Source organism: Crinia signifera, chromosome 6 (genome assembly GCF_055691185.1).
Source record: "Crinia signifera chromosome 6, ASM5569118v1, whole genome shotgun sequence".
Taxonomy (NCBI): domain Eukaryota; kingdom Metazoa; phylum Chordata; class Amphibia; order Anura; family Myobatrachidae; genus Crinia; species Crinia signifera.
Genome location: NC_139222.1, coordinates 29,297,198 through 29,315,637, shown reverse-complemented (window position 1 = coordinate 29,315,637; position 18,440 = coordinate 29,297,198). Strand labels below are relative to the sequence as shown.

The window sequence follows — 18,440 nt, the reverse complement described above, 5'->3', positions numbered from 1 at the left end:
AACAGTTGTTTATGCTGTGCCATCGATAGAGGGGAACCATCTGTCGGCAATAAACCATCGTTGTTTATGAACCATCGATGGTCGATGGTCACCCTTCCTGTGCTGCTTACTGTGCATTCATTACTGATCTGAACTGCATCCATGGGCATTTGCTACACAGAGGTCAGGAAATCTCCATCTGGCTTTTCACTGTTAAGTGTTCGCTGTCTCAGACCTGTACTTCTTTTCCTTGCTTCACTATAATTGTCACTACTCAGCTCCCTTTTGTTGTAGATTAATCCAGGGGCAGGTAGGATGACGCTACAGTGTTACGGTGCTGGATGCAGACATGAGTAGTAGAGTTCAGAGTCTCTGTGCTCCGAGGGTGTCCAGAAACCTGCTGGAGCCAGTAACCGACAGGACCAGCTAGATAACATTGCACTATACATTAGAATCAGAATCAACTTTATTGCATACCTCCCAACTTCCGTCCGGAGGAAATAGGGACACTCAGCGCCCGAAAAGGGGCGGGGCGTATGCAAATGAGGGCGTGTCTTATGCTAATTAGCCGCGACCTCATTTTCATACGAGAATAGACGCTGTGCGCATGCGCACAGCGTCTATTCTACTAGATTGGGGGTCTCCCAACTGCCACCCCCCCGCAGCGGGACAATGCCTGCCGCGGGTGGGACGTCGGGACAGGACCCGAAAATCGGGACTGTCCCGACGGAATCGTGACAGTTGGGAGGTATGTTATTGGCCATGTGTGCTTGCGCACACTAGGAATTTTTTGTGGATTTACAGTGCAGCATCAAGCAGGGATGAAGGTGGGGGGTGAAGGCATTACATACATTAAATTAAGACATTACATGTGGGGAACACATACCCGCCAAGCTGAACAGCGCCTAGGCAGCCATCAGCGGCGCCACTGGTCGCTGAAACAGCCAGGTAGGTAACAATACAAGCAGAGAGACAGTACAGTTATCACACAGGGAACATATTTGGCTGAGCTGCACAGCTCCTAGGCAGCCATCAGCGGCGCCATCTTGATCATGCTGCTCAAAGGCAGCAGTAATAATATTATTTTCATGGCAACTGAAGCATGAGTTCGACCGGATGCAGCACTTTTCTTCCAAAGCTGGCACACCCTGCCAGCTTGTTGTTCAAAGGGTGTGCAACTAGTGATGGTACAGCATACAGGCTTTGCAAACAGTAGTTACAGAGGTAAATGGTACAAATCATTGTAAAGAGACAGTAAACAAAGAAAATACATAGCGGTTATTTACATTAACCGTGTATGCCCCATTGCATGTGTCCGGTGTATCCCAGTACGTGGATTAACCTTGAAGTGGGATAGTCACCTCGTGGCGACCTTTCCTGGAGATATTTTTCATACTCGCAGAGACCGTATTTTCGGACATTTAAATGGACGTCGGGATTTGAATGGCAGCCATTTTGAACACTTCAAAACATTGGGCCCAATTTTGAGATGGGCAGAAAATAATGCAAAGTTGCTTGCAAATACTTTGTATATCTGTCCAATCCCCAAGAGGGGCGAGCAGGATACGTCTTAGTAGAAGAGAGAGGCACCTCCTGCATATAGCTGCGATCCCAGCACTGCGATCGACCTCACAAGTCGTGATCCGACATTGCAACCATCAGTCACGGTGTTCCAGGCAGAGGGACAGCTGAGTTGGATCAGGGTTACTCTGTCTGGACCCCGTGGATGTGCTGTCTGCCCGCTGGGCCCCCTGATCCACCAACCTTCATATGGGCAGTATAAACAGGAAACAAGATGGCATCAGCCTCCTGATATACCAAACTATAACTCTCTCACTAGGCAAATATGGCTACACACAGCCTCACCGACTGTATGTGGCATCAGGGCTGGTTACAAATAGACTTGGAGTGAGAGGGGATGAGGTGATGTGATGAGGTGACAGGGTGAGGTGACCGGGCGTTAGGCAACCTGGAGCAAGAAGGGACGAGGTGACGGGGAGTAAGGTGATGTGGTGAGGCGACCGGCCGTTAGGCGACTGGGAGCGAGAAGGGACGGGGTGACGTAACAGGGAGTGAGAGGAGACGAGGTGACAGGGTTCAAGCTAACGGTGGTGAGGTGATGGGAGCCAGAGGGGATTAGGTTACTGGGGGTGAGCTAAAAAGAGGTGACAGGGGTGAGATGACATCTGACAATGGATAGGCCACACATCACTGGCTACCACATTCTTAGTATTCGCATATGCACTAACATATGCAATTATGGAGATACTGACTTGTAACTTGAGTAAGTCATATCTATAGGATTCCCTTAGTGGCCAAAAATGCGTCCAGTTTTGAATTAAATTCATTAACAGTAGTTGCTGAATGAGTTCCAGAATGTTACTGCTCTAATGGTGAAGAATCCTCTTCTTAATTCAGTAAGGAATTTATTTTCCTTGAGCCTCAGTACATGCCTGCGTGTCCTAAGTATAGGCCTGTTAGTGGCCAATCATCTCCCAGGTCCATATGATTCCCAATCCTGTATTTGAACATAGTAATCATATCACCTCTCAGCCTCCGTTTCTCCAGTGAAAACCTATTCAGCCTGGGTAACCTATCTTTGTATTCTAGTGATTCAAGACCTTTTATTAGCTTAGTCGCCCTTCTCTGTACCTGTTACTTTTCCGGTGCCCAGAACTGAACACAATATTCCAGGTGTGGTCTCACCAATGCCTTGTAAAGAGGCACTACCACATTGGCATCCCTTGAATCCATACCCCTTTTAATGCAAGCCAGTGTTCGGATTGCTTTTGTTGCTGCACTTGAGCAGTGTGCACTATTACTCAATTTTTCATCTATGATGACCCCCAAGTCCTTCTCTACAGCAGAATTATAATAACTCCATTTAGCCTATACGTAGCTTGTTCATTTTTGTTGCCATAATTAATTACTTTACAGTTTTCAACGTTAAACTTCATTTTCCACCTTGTCAGTTTAAGTCACTTTGTAGTGTTTCCACATCCTCTCCTGAGTTAATTTCCTTACTCAATTTCGTGTCGTCCGAAAATATTGAAATTTTACTCACTATGTCACTTTCTATATCATTAATAAATTTAAAAAGGTGGGTCCCAATATTGAACCTTGTGGGACTCCACTTTGGACCTTACCCCAGCTGGAATGTATGCCATTTACCACCACTCTCTGTCCCCGATTGTGAAACCAGTTTTTCATCCAATTACAAATTTTATCCCCTAACCCTAAATTACCTAGTTTCATTAATAACATTATATGAGGCACTGTGTCAAAAGCTTTAGCTAAATCAAGCAGTATTACATCAACAGATATCCCTAAGTCCAGCCCCCTACTGACTTACTCATAGAAGCTAATTAAATTTAGTCTGACATGATCTATTTTTGATGAACCCATGCTGAGCCTTATTTATGACTTTCTCCTGTTCTAAGAAATGTTGGATACTTTCTCTTATTATTCCTTCTAATATTTTCCCCACAACGGATTCCCCACAGAACTCAATTATTTTAGTATCCTAGGGTGTATTTAATCCGGGCCAGGAGATTTGTAACTATTTTGGTTCTGTAATCTATTTTTGAATCCAGAGTCCCTTGGTGGGGGAGTAAAAAGACTCAGCAGCCACTTGCTAAGGCAGAAGGATCCTTGTACAGATGTGGTAATGCAAATCACTCACCCAACAAAGTAAAAGAATTCCAAGTCATAAGCATGTTTTTTTTTTTTTTTTTAAATGTACACATCTTTATTAGTAATGTTAGGACTACTGCTGACATTGGTTATGATAAAATTCAAACCTGAGAAAATAATGTGACAAACAGAAAATAATCATTTTTTATATTTCTGCTAGAACTTTTTTTATTGTATATCTGTTAAGGTTCTCTGATGTGTAACACAAGTTTACTTCTATGTAAAACATTTCTCACAGTTGAAGCATGAAAAAGGTCTTCTCAGCATAAGAATGCACAGAGGCACAAGATGTTGCCTCTGCATAAAACATTTAAGAGGGCAGTATTCAATGCGGCCGGCGAGGAGGTTAAAAGGCGGGATTGTGGAAAACAAGCGTCCCTCGCCGTTTAACCCCCGCGACGGCTGCTCACCCTATTCAATGTCCTGGGCGAACCTTCGCTGTTTTAGCGGCAGCACACGCCATTTCCACGTCGCTGCAAAAACCCAGCTACATGGATACGGCATGTGCAGGGGGTCAGTTGAATGCTGACCATGCGAGCTGTGACACTGAGCAGTCAGTACTGCTCGCTGTCACAGCTCGCAAAAGTCATTGACTATACCCCAGACCATGGAAACGGTGTGCCACCCGTGCAACATCTATGATGTTCACTAAAACCCAATTTGTTTGTAAAACATTTCTCACACTAAGAACTTGGACATGGTTTCTCACCCGTGTGATTTCTCTGATGCCTAATTAGATTTAATTTCCGTGCAAAACATTTCCCACACTCAGAACAGGGAAATGGTTTCTCGCCAGTGTGAGTTCTCTGATGTACGGCGAGATGTTCTTTCTGCATAAAACGTTTCCCACACTCAGAACATGGAAATGGTCTCTCACGGGTGTGACTTCGCTCATGTTTAACAAGATGATGTTTATGTATAAAACATTTCCCACATTCAGAACATATGAATAAAGTCTCGCCTGTGTGGATTCTCTCATGTATAACGAGATCTGATTTACATGTAAAACATTCCCCACACTCAGCGCATGTGAATGCTCTCTCGCCGATGTGAATTTGTTGATGTTCGACAACATCTTGTTTGTTAGTAAAACATTTCCCACACTCAGAGCATGAAAGTGTTTTGGTATCTGTGTGACTTTTATAATGTCCAACAAGTCCCGATTTACTTTTAAAACATCTCCCACACTCAGAACATGGAAATTCATTTGTGCCCGTGTGAGTTCCCTGATGACTAATTAGACTTGATTTCCGTGTAAAACTTTTCCCACACTCGGAGCATGGAAACATTTTGTTATCTGTGTGACTTCTCTGATGTCTAACAAGAAAGGATTTCTCTGTAAAACATTTCCCACACCAAGAGCACGGAAACGGTTTCTCACATGTATGACGTCTTTGATGTTCAACAAGACCAGATTTGTTTCTAAAACGTTTCCCACACTCAGAACATGGAAATGGTTTGTCACCTGTGTGAGTTCTCTGATGTATAAGTAAAATGGATTTCTGTGCAAAACATTTCCCACACTCAATACACGGAAATGGCCTCTCACCTGTGTGAGTTCTCAGATGTATCATTAGAATTGATTTCTGTGTAAAACATTTCCCACACTCAGAACAGGAAAACGGTTTCTCCCCTGTGTGAGTTCTCTGATGTGTAACAAGATGTTGTTTATGATTGAAACATTTCCCGCACTCAGAGCATGCAAATAAATTCTCACCGGTGTGAAGTTTCTCATGTGTAACAAGAAGTTGTTTCTGCGCAAAACATTTCCCACACTCAGAGCATGCAAATGGCTTCTCACCAGTGTGAAATCGTTGATGTTGGACAAGACCAGATTTATTTCGAAAACATTTGTCACACTCGGAGCATGGGTACGGTCTCTTGCCTGTGTGAATTCTCTGATGCCTAATTAGACTTGATTTCTCTGTAAAATATTTCCCACACTCAGAACATGAAAATGGCTTCTCGCCGGTGTGAGTTTTCTGATGTGAAAGAAGGTGCTGTTTCTGTCTAAAACATTTCCCGCACTCGGAGCATGGAAATGGTTTCTCGCCTGTGTGACTTCTCTCGTGTTTAATCAGGCGCAGTTTATGTATAAAACATTTTCCACACTCAGAACATGTAAATACACTCTTGCCTGCGTGAAGTCTCTCATGTGTAACAAGAGCAGTTTTACATGGAAAACTTTGCCCACACTCAGGGCAGGAAAAGTTTTTATCACCTGAACCAGCAGAAGAACATTCCGGAAGGTTAGGGGGATTAGGCGATATAGTATCAAGTACTGGTAGTGTATTTAGGGTATAGGGAGTTCCTCCTTGGTAATCTGGTACCCTGTTGTCATTGACGGCTTTTGGATTTGGAGAGGAAACGAGAGGCCTCTCCGAGCTAGTCCTGCTTTGATACCAATCTGTTGGAAATAAAATAAAATGTATCATAATTGACATTATGTACAGTGATCAGCACGTTTTTATACTAGTGTTAATTCTTGCACCCCTTTCAGTTCCTCTTCCCTGCCTGAGGTGTCGCCCTCTGCTTTGGTGGTTCTAGCACATGTCTGGTCTGCATATCAGTGCTGAAATACAGACCACACTGAGCAGGAAGCACCACAGCAGAGAGAGAGACACCACAAGAGAAATTGCATGGGCTTTGAAAGATGCGAAATTGTTAATGACATGGATTACTTCCAGTTTCCAAGTTGGGGGAACACGGATCTCTGATGATCACTAACCTGTGCTGGTATCTGTAGGGATTTCCTCCTCCTTACACTGCTGGTCACCCCTCACATCTGTCTCTTCTTCTCCTTCTGTATCTTCTACCTTAATGACCATCACAAAAGTCTCTTCTTCTCCCTCTGAGTCTTCTGCCTTCATATTAGTCTGACCTTCTCCCTACATAAACAATTCAATAACAATGTAAGAATCAGATGATATAATAGCGTACAATATCAGTGACTTGGACCCACAAAGGTCTCTGCAGGTTATATAGCGGAAAACATATTTTACATGCCACCTACCTGATCCTCCGGTGGGGTCCTGTGAGTCTCCACTGTACAGTGCTGGGAATACAGAGGGCGGGGACATCTCTCTGGGGTATCTATGTTACTGGGGCCATCTGTAGGAGACACACAGTGACTGAGGACATTGTATATATGTGATTATCCTGGGAATACAGAGGATGGGGACATCTCTCTGGGGTATCTCTGTTACTGGATTCATCTGTAGGAGACACTCAGTGACTGAGGACATAGTATATATGTGATTATCCTGGGAATACAGAGGACGGGGACATCTCTCTGGGGTATCTCTGTTACTGGCCCATCTGTAGGAGACACGCAGTGACTGAGGACACGGTATATATGTGATTATCCTGGGAATACAGAGGACGGGGACATCTCTCTGGGGGATCTCTGTTACTGGCCCATCTGTAGGAGACACACAGTGACTGAGGACATGGTATATATGTGATAATCCTGGGAATACAGAGGACGGGGACATCTCTCTGGGGTATCTCTGTTACTGGGCCCATCTGTAGGAGACACGCAGTGACTGAGGACATGGTATATATGTGATTATCCTGGGAATACAGAGGACGGGGACATCTCTCTGGGGTATCTCTGTTACTGGGCCCCTCTGTAGGAGACACACAGTGACTGAGTACATTGTATATATGGGATTATACTGGGAATACAGAGGACGGGGACATCTCTCTGGGGTATCTCTGTTACTGGGCCCATCTGTAGGAGACACGCAGTGACTGAGGACATGGTATATATGTGATTATCCTGGGAATACAGAGGACGGGGACATCTCTCTGGGGTATCTCTGTTACTGGGCCCATCTGTAGGAGACACACAGTGACTGAGGATATGGTATATATGTGATTATCCTGGGAATACAGAGGACGGGGACATCTCTCTGGGGTATCTCTGTTACTGGGCCCATCTGTAGGAGACACACAGTGACTGAGGACATGGTATATATGTGATTATCCTGGGAATACAGAGGACGGGGACATCTCTCTGGGTATCTCTGTTACTGGGCCCATCTGTAGGAGACACACAGTGACTGAGGACATGGTATATATGTGATTATCCTGGGAATACAGAGGACGGGGACATCTCTCTGGGGTATCTCTGTTACTAGGCCCATCTGTAGGAGACACGCAGTGACTGGAGGCATGGTATATATGTGATTATCCTGGGAATACAGAGGACGGGGACATCTCTCTGGGGTATCTCTGTTACTGGTCCCATCTGTAGGAGACACGCAGTGACTGAGGACATGGTATATATGTGATTATCCTGGGAATACAGAGGACGGGGACATCTCTCTGGTGTATCTCTGTTACTGGGCCCATCTGTAGGAGACACACAGTGAATGAGGACATGGTGTATATGTGATTATCCTGGGAATACAGAGGACGGGGACATCTCTCTGGGGTATCTCTGTTACTGGGCCCATCTGTAGGAGACACACAGTGACTGAGGACATGGTATATATGTGATTATCCTGGGAATACAGAGGACGGGGACTTCTCTCTGGGGTATCTCTGTTACTGGGCCCATCTGTAGGAGACACACAGTGAATGAGGACATGGTACATATGTGATTATCCTGGGAATACAGAGGACGGGGACATCTCTCTGGGTATCTCTGTTACTGGGCCCATCTGTAGGAGACACACAGTGAATGAGGACATGGTGTATATGTGATTATCCTGGGAATACAGAGGACGGGGACATCTCTCTGGGGTGTCTCTGTTACTGGGCCCATCTGTAGGAGACACACAGTGACTGAGGACATTGTATATATGTGATTATCCTGGGAATACAGAGGACGGGGACATCTCTCTGGGGTATCTCTGTTACTGGCTCCATCTGTAGGAGACACGCAGTGACTGAGGACATGGTATATATGTGATTATCCTGGGAATACAGAGGACGGGGACATCTCTCTGGGGTATCTCTGTTACTGGGCCCATCTGTAGGAGACACGCAGTGACTGAGGACATGGTATATATGGGATTATCCTGGGAATACAGAGGACGGGGACATCTCTCTGGGGTATCTCTGTTACTGGGCCCACCTGTAGGAGACACACAGTGACTGAGAACATGGTATATATGAGATTATCCTGGGAATACAGAGGACGGGGACATCTCTCTGGGGTATCTCTGTTACTGGGCCCATCTGTAGGAGACACGCAGTGACTGAGGACATTGTATATATGTGATTATCCTGGGAATACAGAGGACAGGGACATCTCTCTGGGGTATCTCTGTTACTGGGCCCATCTGTAGGAGACACGCAGTGACTGAGGACATGGTACATATGTGATTATCCTGGGAATACAGAGGACGGGGACATCTCTCTGGGGTATCTCTGTTACTGGGCCCATCTGTAGGAGACACGCAGTGACTGAGGACATGGTACATATGTGATTATCCTGGGAATACAGAGGACGGGGACATCTCTCTGGGGTATCTCTGTTACTGGCCCCATCTGTAGGAGACACACAGTGACTGAGGACATGGTATATATGTGATTATCCTGGGAATACAGAGGACGGGGACATCTCTCTGGGGTATCTCTGTTACTGGGCCCATCTGTAGGAGACACGCAGTGACTGAGGACATGGTACATATGTGATTATCCTGGGAATACAGAGGACGGGGACATCTCTCTGGGGTATCTCTGTTACTAGGCCCATCTGTAGGAGACACGCAGTGACTGAGGACATTGTATATATGTGATTATCCTGGGAATAAAGAGGACGGGGACATCTCTCTGGGGTATCTGTGTTACTGGTCCCATCTGTAGGAGACACACAGTGACTGAGGACATGGTGTATATGTGATTATCCTGGGAATACAGAGGACGGGGACATCTCTCTGGGGTATCTGTGTTACTGGTCCCATCTGTAGGAGACACACAGTGACTGAGGACATGGTGTATATGTGATTATCCTGGGAATACAGAGGACGGGGACATCTCTCTGGGGTATTACTGTTACTGGGCCCATCTGTAGGAGACACGCAGTGACTGAGGACATGGTATATATGTGATTATCCTGGGAATACAGAGGACGGGGACATCTCTCTGGGGTATCTCTGTTACTGGGCCCATCTGTAGGAGACACACAGTGACTGAGGACATGGTATATATGTGATTATCCTGGGAATACAGACGACGGGGACATCTCTCTGGGGTATGTCTGTTACTGGGCCCATCTGTAGGAGACACGCAGTGACTGAGGACATTGTATATATGTGATTATCCTGGGAATAAAGAGGACGGGGACATCTCTCTTGGGTATCTGTGTTACTGGTCCCATCTGTAGGAGACACACAGTGACTGAGGACATGGTGCATATGTGATTATCCTGGGAATACAGAGGACGGGGACATCTCTATGGGGTATTACTGTTACTGGGCCCATCTGTAGGAGACACACAGTGACTGAGGACATTGTATATATGTGATTATCCTGGGAATACAGAGGACGGGGACATCTCTCTGGGGTATCTCTGTTACTGGGCCCATCTGTAGGAGACACGCAGTGACTGAGGACATGGTATATATGTGATTATCCTGGGAATACAGAGGGTGGGGATATCTCTCTGGGGCAGGCTCGGACTGGCCTGGGGGGGAAAGGGGGAATCCCCCGGTGGGCCCCGGTGATTTTGGACCCGCCCACTTGTTTAGGGGGGCAGGGCTATCACTCTTTATTCCCCCTCCCCGCCGCCGCAATAGCAAAGGCACGGTGGCTGCGTCATGACGTCAGACGCCACAGTGACAGTTGTCCCAACTCCCGCCGGCGCAGCACATCAGGCCACCTGATTCAGGCGGGTCTGCACAGGATGGGAGCAGCCACCGCCGGGGCCCCAAACAGCAGCACAGATTCCCCCCCCCCCCCCCCAGCACGATAAGAGCTGCGGGGGTAGAGAGAAAACTGCTTTTGTTTCCCGTCTGCAAACTGGTAGGTAACTAGCCTAACCATTTGCAGTATTAACTTTTTTATATTCTGTGTTGTTGTTTTTTAGGGTATGCGCGTGTGTGTATGTTTGTATGTATGTATATGTGTGTGTGTGTGTATGTATGTGTATGTATGCCATATTATCTGTGTAGGGAGGATCTATGTAATGTACTATATTGGGGGCCTATGTGCTGTACTATTTGAGTGGGGGGACCTATGTATGTTATTGGGGGCCTATGTGCTGCACTATTTGAGTGGGGGGACCTATGTAATGTATGTTATTGGGGGCCTATGTGCTGCACTATTTGAGTGGGGGGACCTATGTAATGTATGTTTTTGGGGGCCTATGTGCTGTACTATTTGAGTGGGGGGACCTATGTATGTTATTGGGGGCCTATGTGCTGCACTATTTGAGTGGGGGGACCTATGTAATGTATGTTATTGTGGGGCCTATGTGCTGTACTATTTGAGTGGGGGGACCTATGTAATGTATGTTATTGGGGGCCTATGTGCTGTACTATTTGAGTGGGGGGACCTATGTATGTTATTGGGGGCCTATGTGCTGCACTATTTGAGTGGGGGGACCTATGTAATGTATGTTATTGGGGGCCTATGTGCTGCACTATTTGAGTGGGGGGACCTATGTCATGTATGTTATTGGGGGCCTATGTGCTGTACTATTTGAGTTGGGGGGACCTATGTAATGTATGTTATTGGGGGCCTATGTAATGTATTATATGGGGGGGCCTATGTGCTGTATTATTTGAGTTGGTGGGACCTATGTAATGTGTTTTTATTGGGGGCCTATGTGCTGTACTATTATCTGAGTGGGGGACCTATGTAATGTATTATATGGGAGGGCAAAGGTGAATCTAAGGGGTGCACCGGACCACCTAGTCTTAAGGTGTGTACAGACGGCAGATATGCCGTGCTATGTGAGTCCCGATACGATCAGCTGGTATCCGGACTCGCATCGCACGGCATGCGGCAGGGGCACAATTTAGACTATATAGTGCAGATCTGCCTGTCCTCACTATATCGCTGCAGATTTGTGCTCACTTGGGAGCGCGCATCGGCAGCGCATCAGGCTCGTTAGCCCTAAAAAGCCACCAATCAACATGCGATATGGCTTCCGATGTCCGACATCGCTGTCTGACATCACGGTAATAACGGTAATGGAATGTATAACTAACGTTATATGAGGTACACAAAAAGCGGAGAGTCCGACACGTTCAGCCAAACAGAACCAGCAACCAAGTATCCTCATCAGTAGACATTGTGCACCAAGGGCTCACGACCATTTGGGTATGACCATTGATAGCCCTGAGGGATTATATATTAAGTGTTATCGCTAATGACAACACTTTAATAGAGGCCACACCCTAATGCCCCCAATTGGTAATATGCCACACCATAATGCCTCCAATTGGTAAAATGCAACATCAAAATCCCCAAATGGCAATAAGCCAAAGCCTAATGCCCCCAATTGGTAATACGCCACACCCTAATGCCCCCCATTTGGTAATAAGCCACACCCTAATGCCCCCCAATTGTAAGCCACACCATACTGCCCCAATTTGTAATACGCCACACCCTAATGCCCCCCATTTGGTAATAAGCCACACCCTAATGCCCCCCAATTGTAAGCCACACCATACTGCCCCAATTGGTAATACGCCACACCCTAATGCCGCCCATTTGGTAATATGCCACACCCTAATGCCTCCCATTTGGTAATATGCCACACCCTAATGCCCCCCAGTTGTAAGCCACACCATACTGCCCCAATTGGTAATACGCCACACCCTAATGCCTCCCATTTGGTAATATGCCACACCCTAATTTCCCCCACCCCCAATTGTACGGCACACCCTAATGCCTCCAATTAGTAATACACCACACCCTAATGCCTAACAAGAGATAGTATGCCACACCTAATGTCTGTCAATTGGTAATACGCCACACCCTATTGCCCCCCATTTGGCAATATGACACACCCTAATGCTACCCATTTGGTAATATGCCACACCCTAATGCCCCTCCCCCAATTGTACGTCACACCCTAATGCCCCCAATTAGTAATACACCACACCCTTATGCCTAACAAGAGATAGTAGCCCCACCTAATGTCTGTCAATTGGTAATATGTCCCACCCTAATGCTTGCCAAGTGCAATCACCCTCCCATGTCACTGTATATACCAGCCTCAGAGCCCTCTTGGGTTTACCCTGTTAAATGCCAGCCACAGCTCTCGCTCAGCCTTTCCTTTATATCAGTGGTCTCCAACCTTTTTCGGGGTGGGAGCTACTCGCGACAAAATAAACCGCCCGAAGAGCTACTAAATTTAAAAAAAATGTAAAACCTGCATAATATCCCAAAAAATGCCCTTTACACATTATGCCACACACCGTAATGCCCCTGACACCTTATGCCACACACTGCAATGTCCAATATGTCACAAACATACCTCCCAACACGAGGCAGAGGAGACATCTGCGCGTGCCGAAGGCACGCGCCCAAAATTAGAGGGTTCACCTACTACCGTGGAACTCCTGCGAGGCTACATCCCCCATTTTTTGAGGGCATGGTCAGCTCTCTAAGAGCTGTAGCCACATGTGGTGCGGCCATGGAAAATGGAGATGTGATACACATATGACCCCAATAGTGCAGTCTTTGATGCCCATTATACCTATGCCGCATACTGTGATGCCCATTATACATATGCCCCGCACTGTGATGCTCCATTATACATATGCCACACACATGATGCCCATTATACATATGCCCATTATACAGTACATATGCCCCACAACGTGACGCTCCATTATGCAAACATCCCACAGCGTGACGCTGAATTTAACATATGCCACACACATGATGTCCATTATACATATGCCGCACACCGTGATGCCCATTATACATATGCCCCACATCGTGATGCTCCATTATACATATGCCCCACTGTGATGCTCCATAATACATATGCCCCACTGTAATGCTCCACTGTGATGCTCCATTATACATATTCCCCACTGTGATGCTCCATTATACATATTTCCCACTGTGATGCTCCGTTATACATATGCCCCACTGTGATGCTCCATTATACATGTGCCCCACTGTGATGCTCCATAATACATATGCCCCACTGTGATGCTCCATAATACATATGCCCCACTGTGATGCTCCATTATACATGTGCCCCACTGTGATGCTCCATAATACATATGCCCCACTGTGATGCTCCATAATACATATGCCCCACTGTGATGCTCCATTATACATGTGCCCCACTGTGATGCTCCATAATACATATGCCCCACTGTGATGCTCCATAATACATATGCCCCACTGTGATGCTCCATAATACATATGCCCCACTGTGATGCTCCATAATACATATGCCCCACTGTGATGCTCCATAATACATATGCCCCACTGTGATGCTCCATAATACATATGCCCCACTGTGATGCTCCATTATACATGTGCCCCACTGTGATGCTCCATTATACATGTGCCCCACTGTGATGCTCCATTATACATATGCCCCACTGTGATGCTCCATTATACATGTGCCCCACTGTGATGCTCCATAATACATATGCCCCACTGTGATGCTCCATAATACATGTGCCCCACTGTGATGCTCCATAATACATATGCCCCACTGTGATGCTCCATTATACATGTGCCCCACTGTGATGCTCCATAATACATATGCCCCACTGTGATGCTCCATAATACATATGCCCCACTGTGATGCTCCATAATACATATGCCCCACTGTGATGCTCCATAATACATATGCCCCACTGTGATGCTCCATAATACATATGCCCCACTGTGATGCTCCATAATACATATGCCCCACTGTGATGCTCCATTATACATGTGCCCCACTGTGATGCTCCATTATACATGTGCCCCACTGTGATGCTCCATTATACATATGCCCCACTGTGATGCTCCATTATACATGTGCCCCACTGTGATGCTCCATTATACATATTCCCCACTGTGATGCTCCATTATACATGTGCCCCACTGTGATGCTCCATTATACATGTGCCCCACTGTGATGCTCCATAATACATGTGCCCCACTGTGATGCTCCATTATACATGTGCCCCACTGTGATGCTCCATAATACATATGCCCCACTGTGATGCTCCATTATACATGTGCCCCACTGTGATGCTCCATAATACATATGCCCCACTGTGATGCTCCATAATACATATGCCCCACTGTGATGCTCCATAATACATATGCCCCACTGTGATGCTCCATAATACATATGCCCCACTGTGATGCTCCATAATACATATGCCCCACTGTGATGCTCCATAATACATATGCCCCACTGTGATGCTCCATAATACATATGCCCCACTGTGATGCTCCATAATACATATGCCCCACTGTGATGCTCCATAATACATGTGCCCCACTGTGATGCTCCGTTATACATATGCCCCACTGTGATGCTCCATTATACATGTGCCCCACTGTGATGCTCCATTATACATATTCCCCACTGTGATGCTCCATTATACATGTGCCCCACTGTGATGCTCCATTATACATGTGCCCCACTGTGATGCTCCATTATACATGTGCCCCACTGTGATGCTCCATAATACATATGCCCCACTGTGATGCTCCATAATACATATGCCCCACTGTGATGCTCCATAATACATATGCCCCACTGTGATGCTCCATAATACATATGCCCCACTGTGATGCTCCATAATACATATGCCCCACTGTGATGCTCCATTATACATGTGCCCCACTGTGATGCTCCATAATACATATGCCCCACTGTGATGCTCCATAATACATGTGCCCCACTGTGATGCTCCGTTATACATATGCCCCACTGTGATGCTCCATTATACATGTGCCCCACTGTGATGCTCCATTATACATATTCCCCACTGTGATGCTCCATTATACATGTGCCCCACTGTGATGCTCCATTATACATATGCCCCACTGTGATGCTCCATTATACATATGCCCCACTGTGATGCTCCATTATACATATGCCCCACTGTGATGCTCCATAATACATATGCCCCACTGTGATGCTCCATTATACATGTGCCCCACTGTGATGCTCCATTATACATGTGCCCCACTGTGATGCTCCATTATACATATGCCCCACTGTGATGCTCCATAATACATGTGCCCCACTGTGATGCTCCGTTATACATATGCCCCACTGTGATGCTCCATTATACATGTGCCCCACTGTGATGCTCCATTATACATATTCCCCACTGTGATGCTCCATTATACATGTGCCCCACTGTGATGCTCCATTATACATGTGCCCCACTGTGATGCTCCAGTATACATATGCCCCACTGTGATGCTCCATTATACATGTGCCCCACTGTGATGCTCCATTATACATATGCCCCACACACTGTGCGCACACAGTTTTCATTTTTTTTTTACCTCATGTAAGTCTGAGCAGAGGCTGTGGCGCAGGACCGGAGCAGACATCAATCACGCTGAGCAGAGGCTGTGGCCGTGGCGTCGATGAGAACGTGCGCTGGGGACGTCAGGAGGACGCGGCATGAAGTCACATTCAGAGACCTCTTGCCGCCAAGTGAGGATGAAGAAAGTGCGCTGGGGACGTCAGGAGGACGCAGCATTAAAACACTTTCTGACCTCCTGCCGTCAAGCAAGGTACCGCTACGCGGCAGGAGGTCACTTAAACAGCCCCGAGCTACTGGAAAGGTCCCGGCGAGCTACCCGTCGCTCGCGAGCGACGGGTTGGCGAACCCTGCTTTATATGATCAGAGCTGTCTCATGCAGAGCCCCCACTTGGCAGCCAATCATAGCAGCAGAGAGGGAACACAGTCATCCACTACCTCAGTGCTGTCCGGGCAGAGTAACACAGGGAGCCGGCTGGTCACATTTAGCAGCGCTGGTGTAGGATAAGAGGCTGCTGTAGTGACTGAGCAATGGGAATGTGCGATGCGCTGTAATAAGACATTATTACTTACCTGTGCTGGTATCTGTTGGACTTTCCTCCTCCTTACACTGCTGGTCACTTCTCATATATGTGTCTCCTACATCATCTATAACTTCTACCTTAATATCCTTCAGATCCCCATCCTAAATAACAAACCGGACAATAAATATCACATATTCATCTGATTTCATTACACAGGAACCGACATATAGAGACACCAACAGATCACAAAGAGAAAGTCACTCAAACCCTAAATCCCACCGACCTGATCCTCCTGTGGGGTCCTGTGATTCTCCTCTGTACAGTGCTGGGAATATAGAGGACGGGGACATCTTTCTGGGGTATCTCTGTTACTGGGTCCATCTGTAGGAGACACACAGTGACTGAGGACATTGTATATACAGTATATTATTATCAGATGTGTAGAGGGGCCCCACAAAATGGCTCCCTCAATTAAAATAAATGAAAGAATCCTCTTACCCATTGCTGTCAGGGGCTGACAATTCTCCATTATCACGTCCTTTTACAGTTTCTTGTGTTCTTCAAAATATACTCCCCATCCTGCATGGAGAGATAGACAGTGACATTCTGACACCTTATAGGAACCTGACACACACAGTGACAAAGTCATCACCCAGACACATCCCCCGATGTAACTGTATAATGTCCCATTCCCAGCAGTCACCTCTCCGGTCACATCCCCCGGTGTTACTGTATAATGCCCCATTCCCAGCAGTCACCTCTCCGGTCACATCCCCCCCAGTGTTACTGTATAATAATATCCCATTCTCAGCAGTCAACTCTCCGGTCACATCCCCTCTGTGTTACTGTATAATATTCCATTCCCAGCAGTCACCTCTCTGGTCACATCCCCCTGTGTTACTGTATAATGCCCCATCCCCAGCAGTCACCTCTCCGGTCACATCCCCCGGTGTTACTGTATAATGTCCCATTCCCAGCAGTCACCTCTCCGGTCACATCCCCCCGGTGTTACTGTATAACGTCCCATTCCCAGCAGTCACCTCTCTGGTCACATCCCCCTGTGTTACTGTATAATGCCCCATCCCCAGCAGTCACCTCTCCGGTCACATCCCCCGGTGTTACTGTATAATGTCCCATTCCCAGCAGTCACCTATTCCAGTTAATTGTGCACAATATACAACAGTCTATGGGGGTGATACTGGTTGGTTTGCAAAAGCAAACTCCTTCTTTAATGGACAAAACCATGTGCACTGCAGCTGGGGCAGATGTAACAGGTGCAGAGCGAGTTACATTTGGGAGGGGTGTGTTCAAACTGATATCTATAATTGCAGTGTAACGCCGTGTACACACGGCAGCGATATGGGCTATAATCGCTGGAAATATGGTTGCTGGCGACCATATTGCCAGTGATGGGAGTGTGAGCCGGGTGCGCGCTCCCGTTTTGAGCCCCATTCTAATCGCTGGTCGCAGGAGCACACATCCATCTAATCGCTGGACACACATCCTATCAGTTATGCACCAATAGAATATATATTGTGCCCGACCGGACAGCTCATCGGAGGATGAATCGGTGGTACACGCTATATGATGGGTGGATTGCAGGATTGGCCAACAGATTGTATAGCCTGTACCCAGTATTAGACAGGTGGCTATCTTGATTTAGGATTAGACAAATAGTTCCCCAATAAACATCTACAGTAAATAGTGACTATGGGTTATACCCCTTTCACATCGCACTTTTAAAACGGTATATTGCCGTTTTTTTCCCTTTTTAAAACGTTTAAGCCTGCACTGTGAATGCACCACAGCCGATTTA

General features: G+C 46.6%; 1 protein-coding gene across 1 annotated transcript in view; it reads right to left on the bottom strand.

Moving 5' to 3' along the window:
* Positions 1 to 18,440, bottom strand: part of LOC146009561 (uncharacterized) — a 70,821-nt gene that overhangs the window by 50,080 nt on the left and 2,301 nt on the right. The window contains exons 2-7 of the mRNA XM_083150007.1: positions 17,123 to 17,203; positions 16,908 to 17,005; positions 16,674 to 16,785; positions 6,686 to 6,783; positions 6,401 to 6,560; positions 4,357 to 6,079 (exon numbers count right to left, since the gene is read on the bottom strand). Coding sequence (XP_083006133.1) covers positions 4,357 to 6,079; positions 6,401 to 6,560; positions 6,686 to 6,783; positions 16,674 to 16,785; positions 16,908 to 17,005; positions 17,123 to 17,153 — 2,222 coding nt within the window. The 5' untranslated portion in view covers positions 17,154 to 17,203. The remainder of the gene's footprint in view (positions 1 to 4,356; positions 6,080 to 6,400; positions 6,561 to 6,685; positions 6,784 to 16,673; positions 16,786 to 16,907; positions 17,006 to 17,122; positions 17,204 to 18,440) is intronic.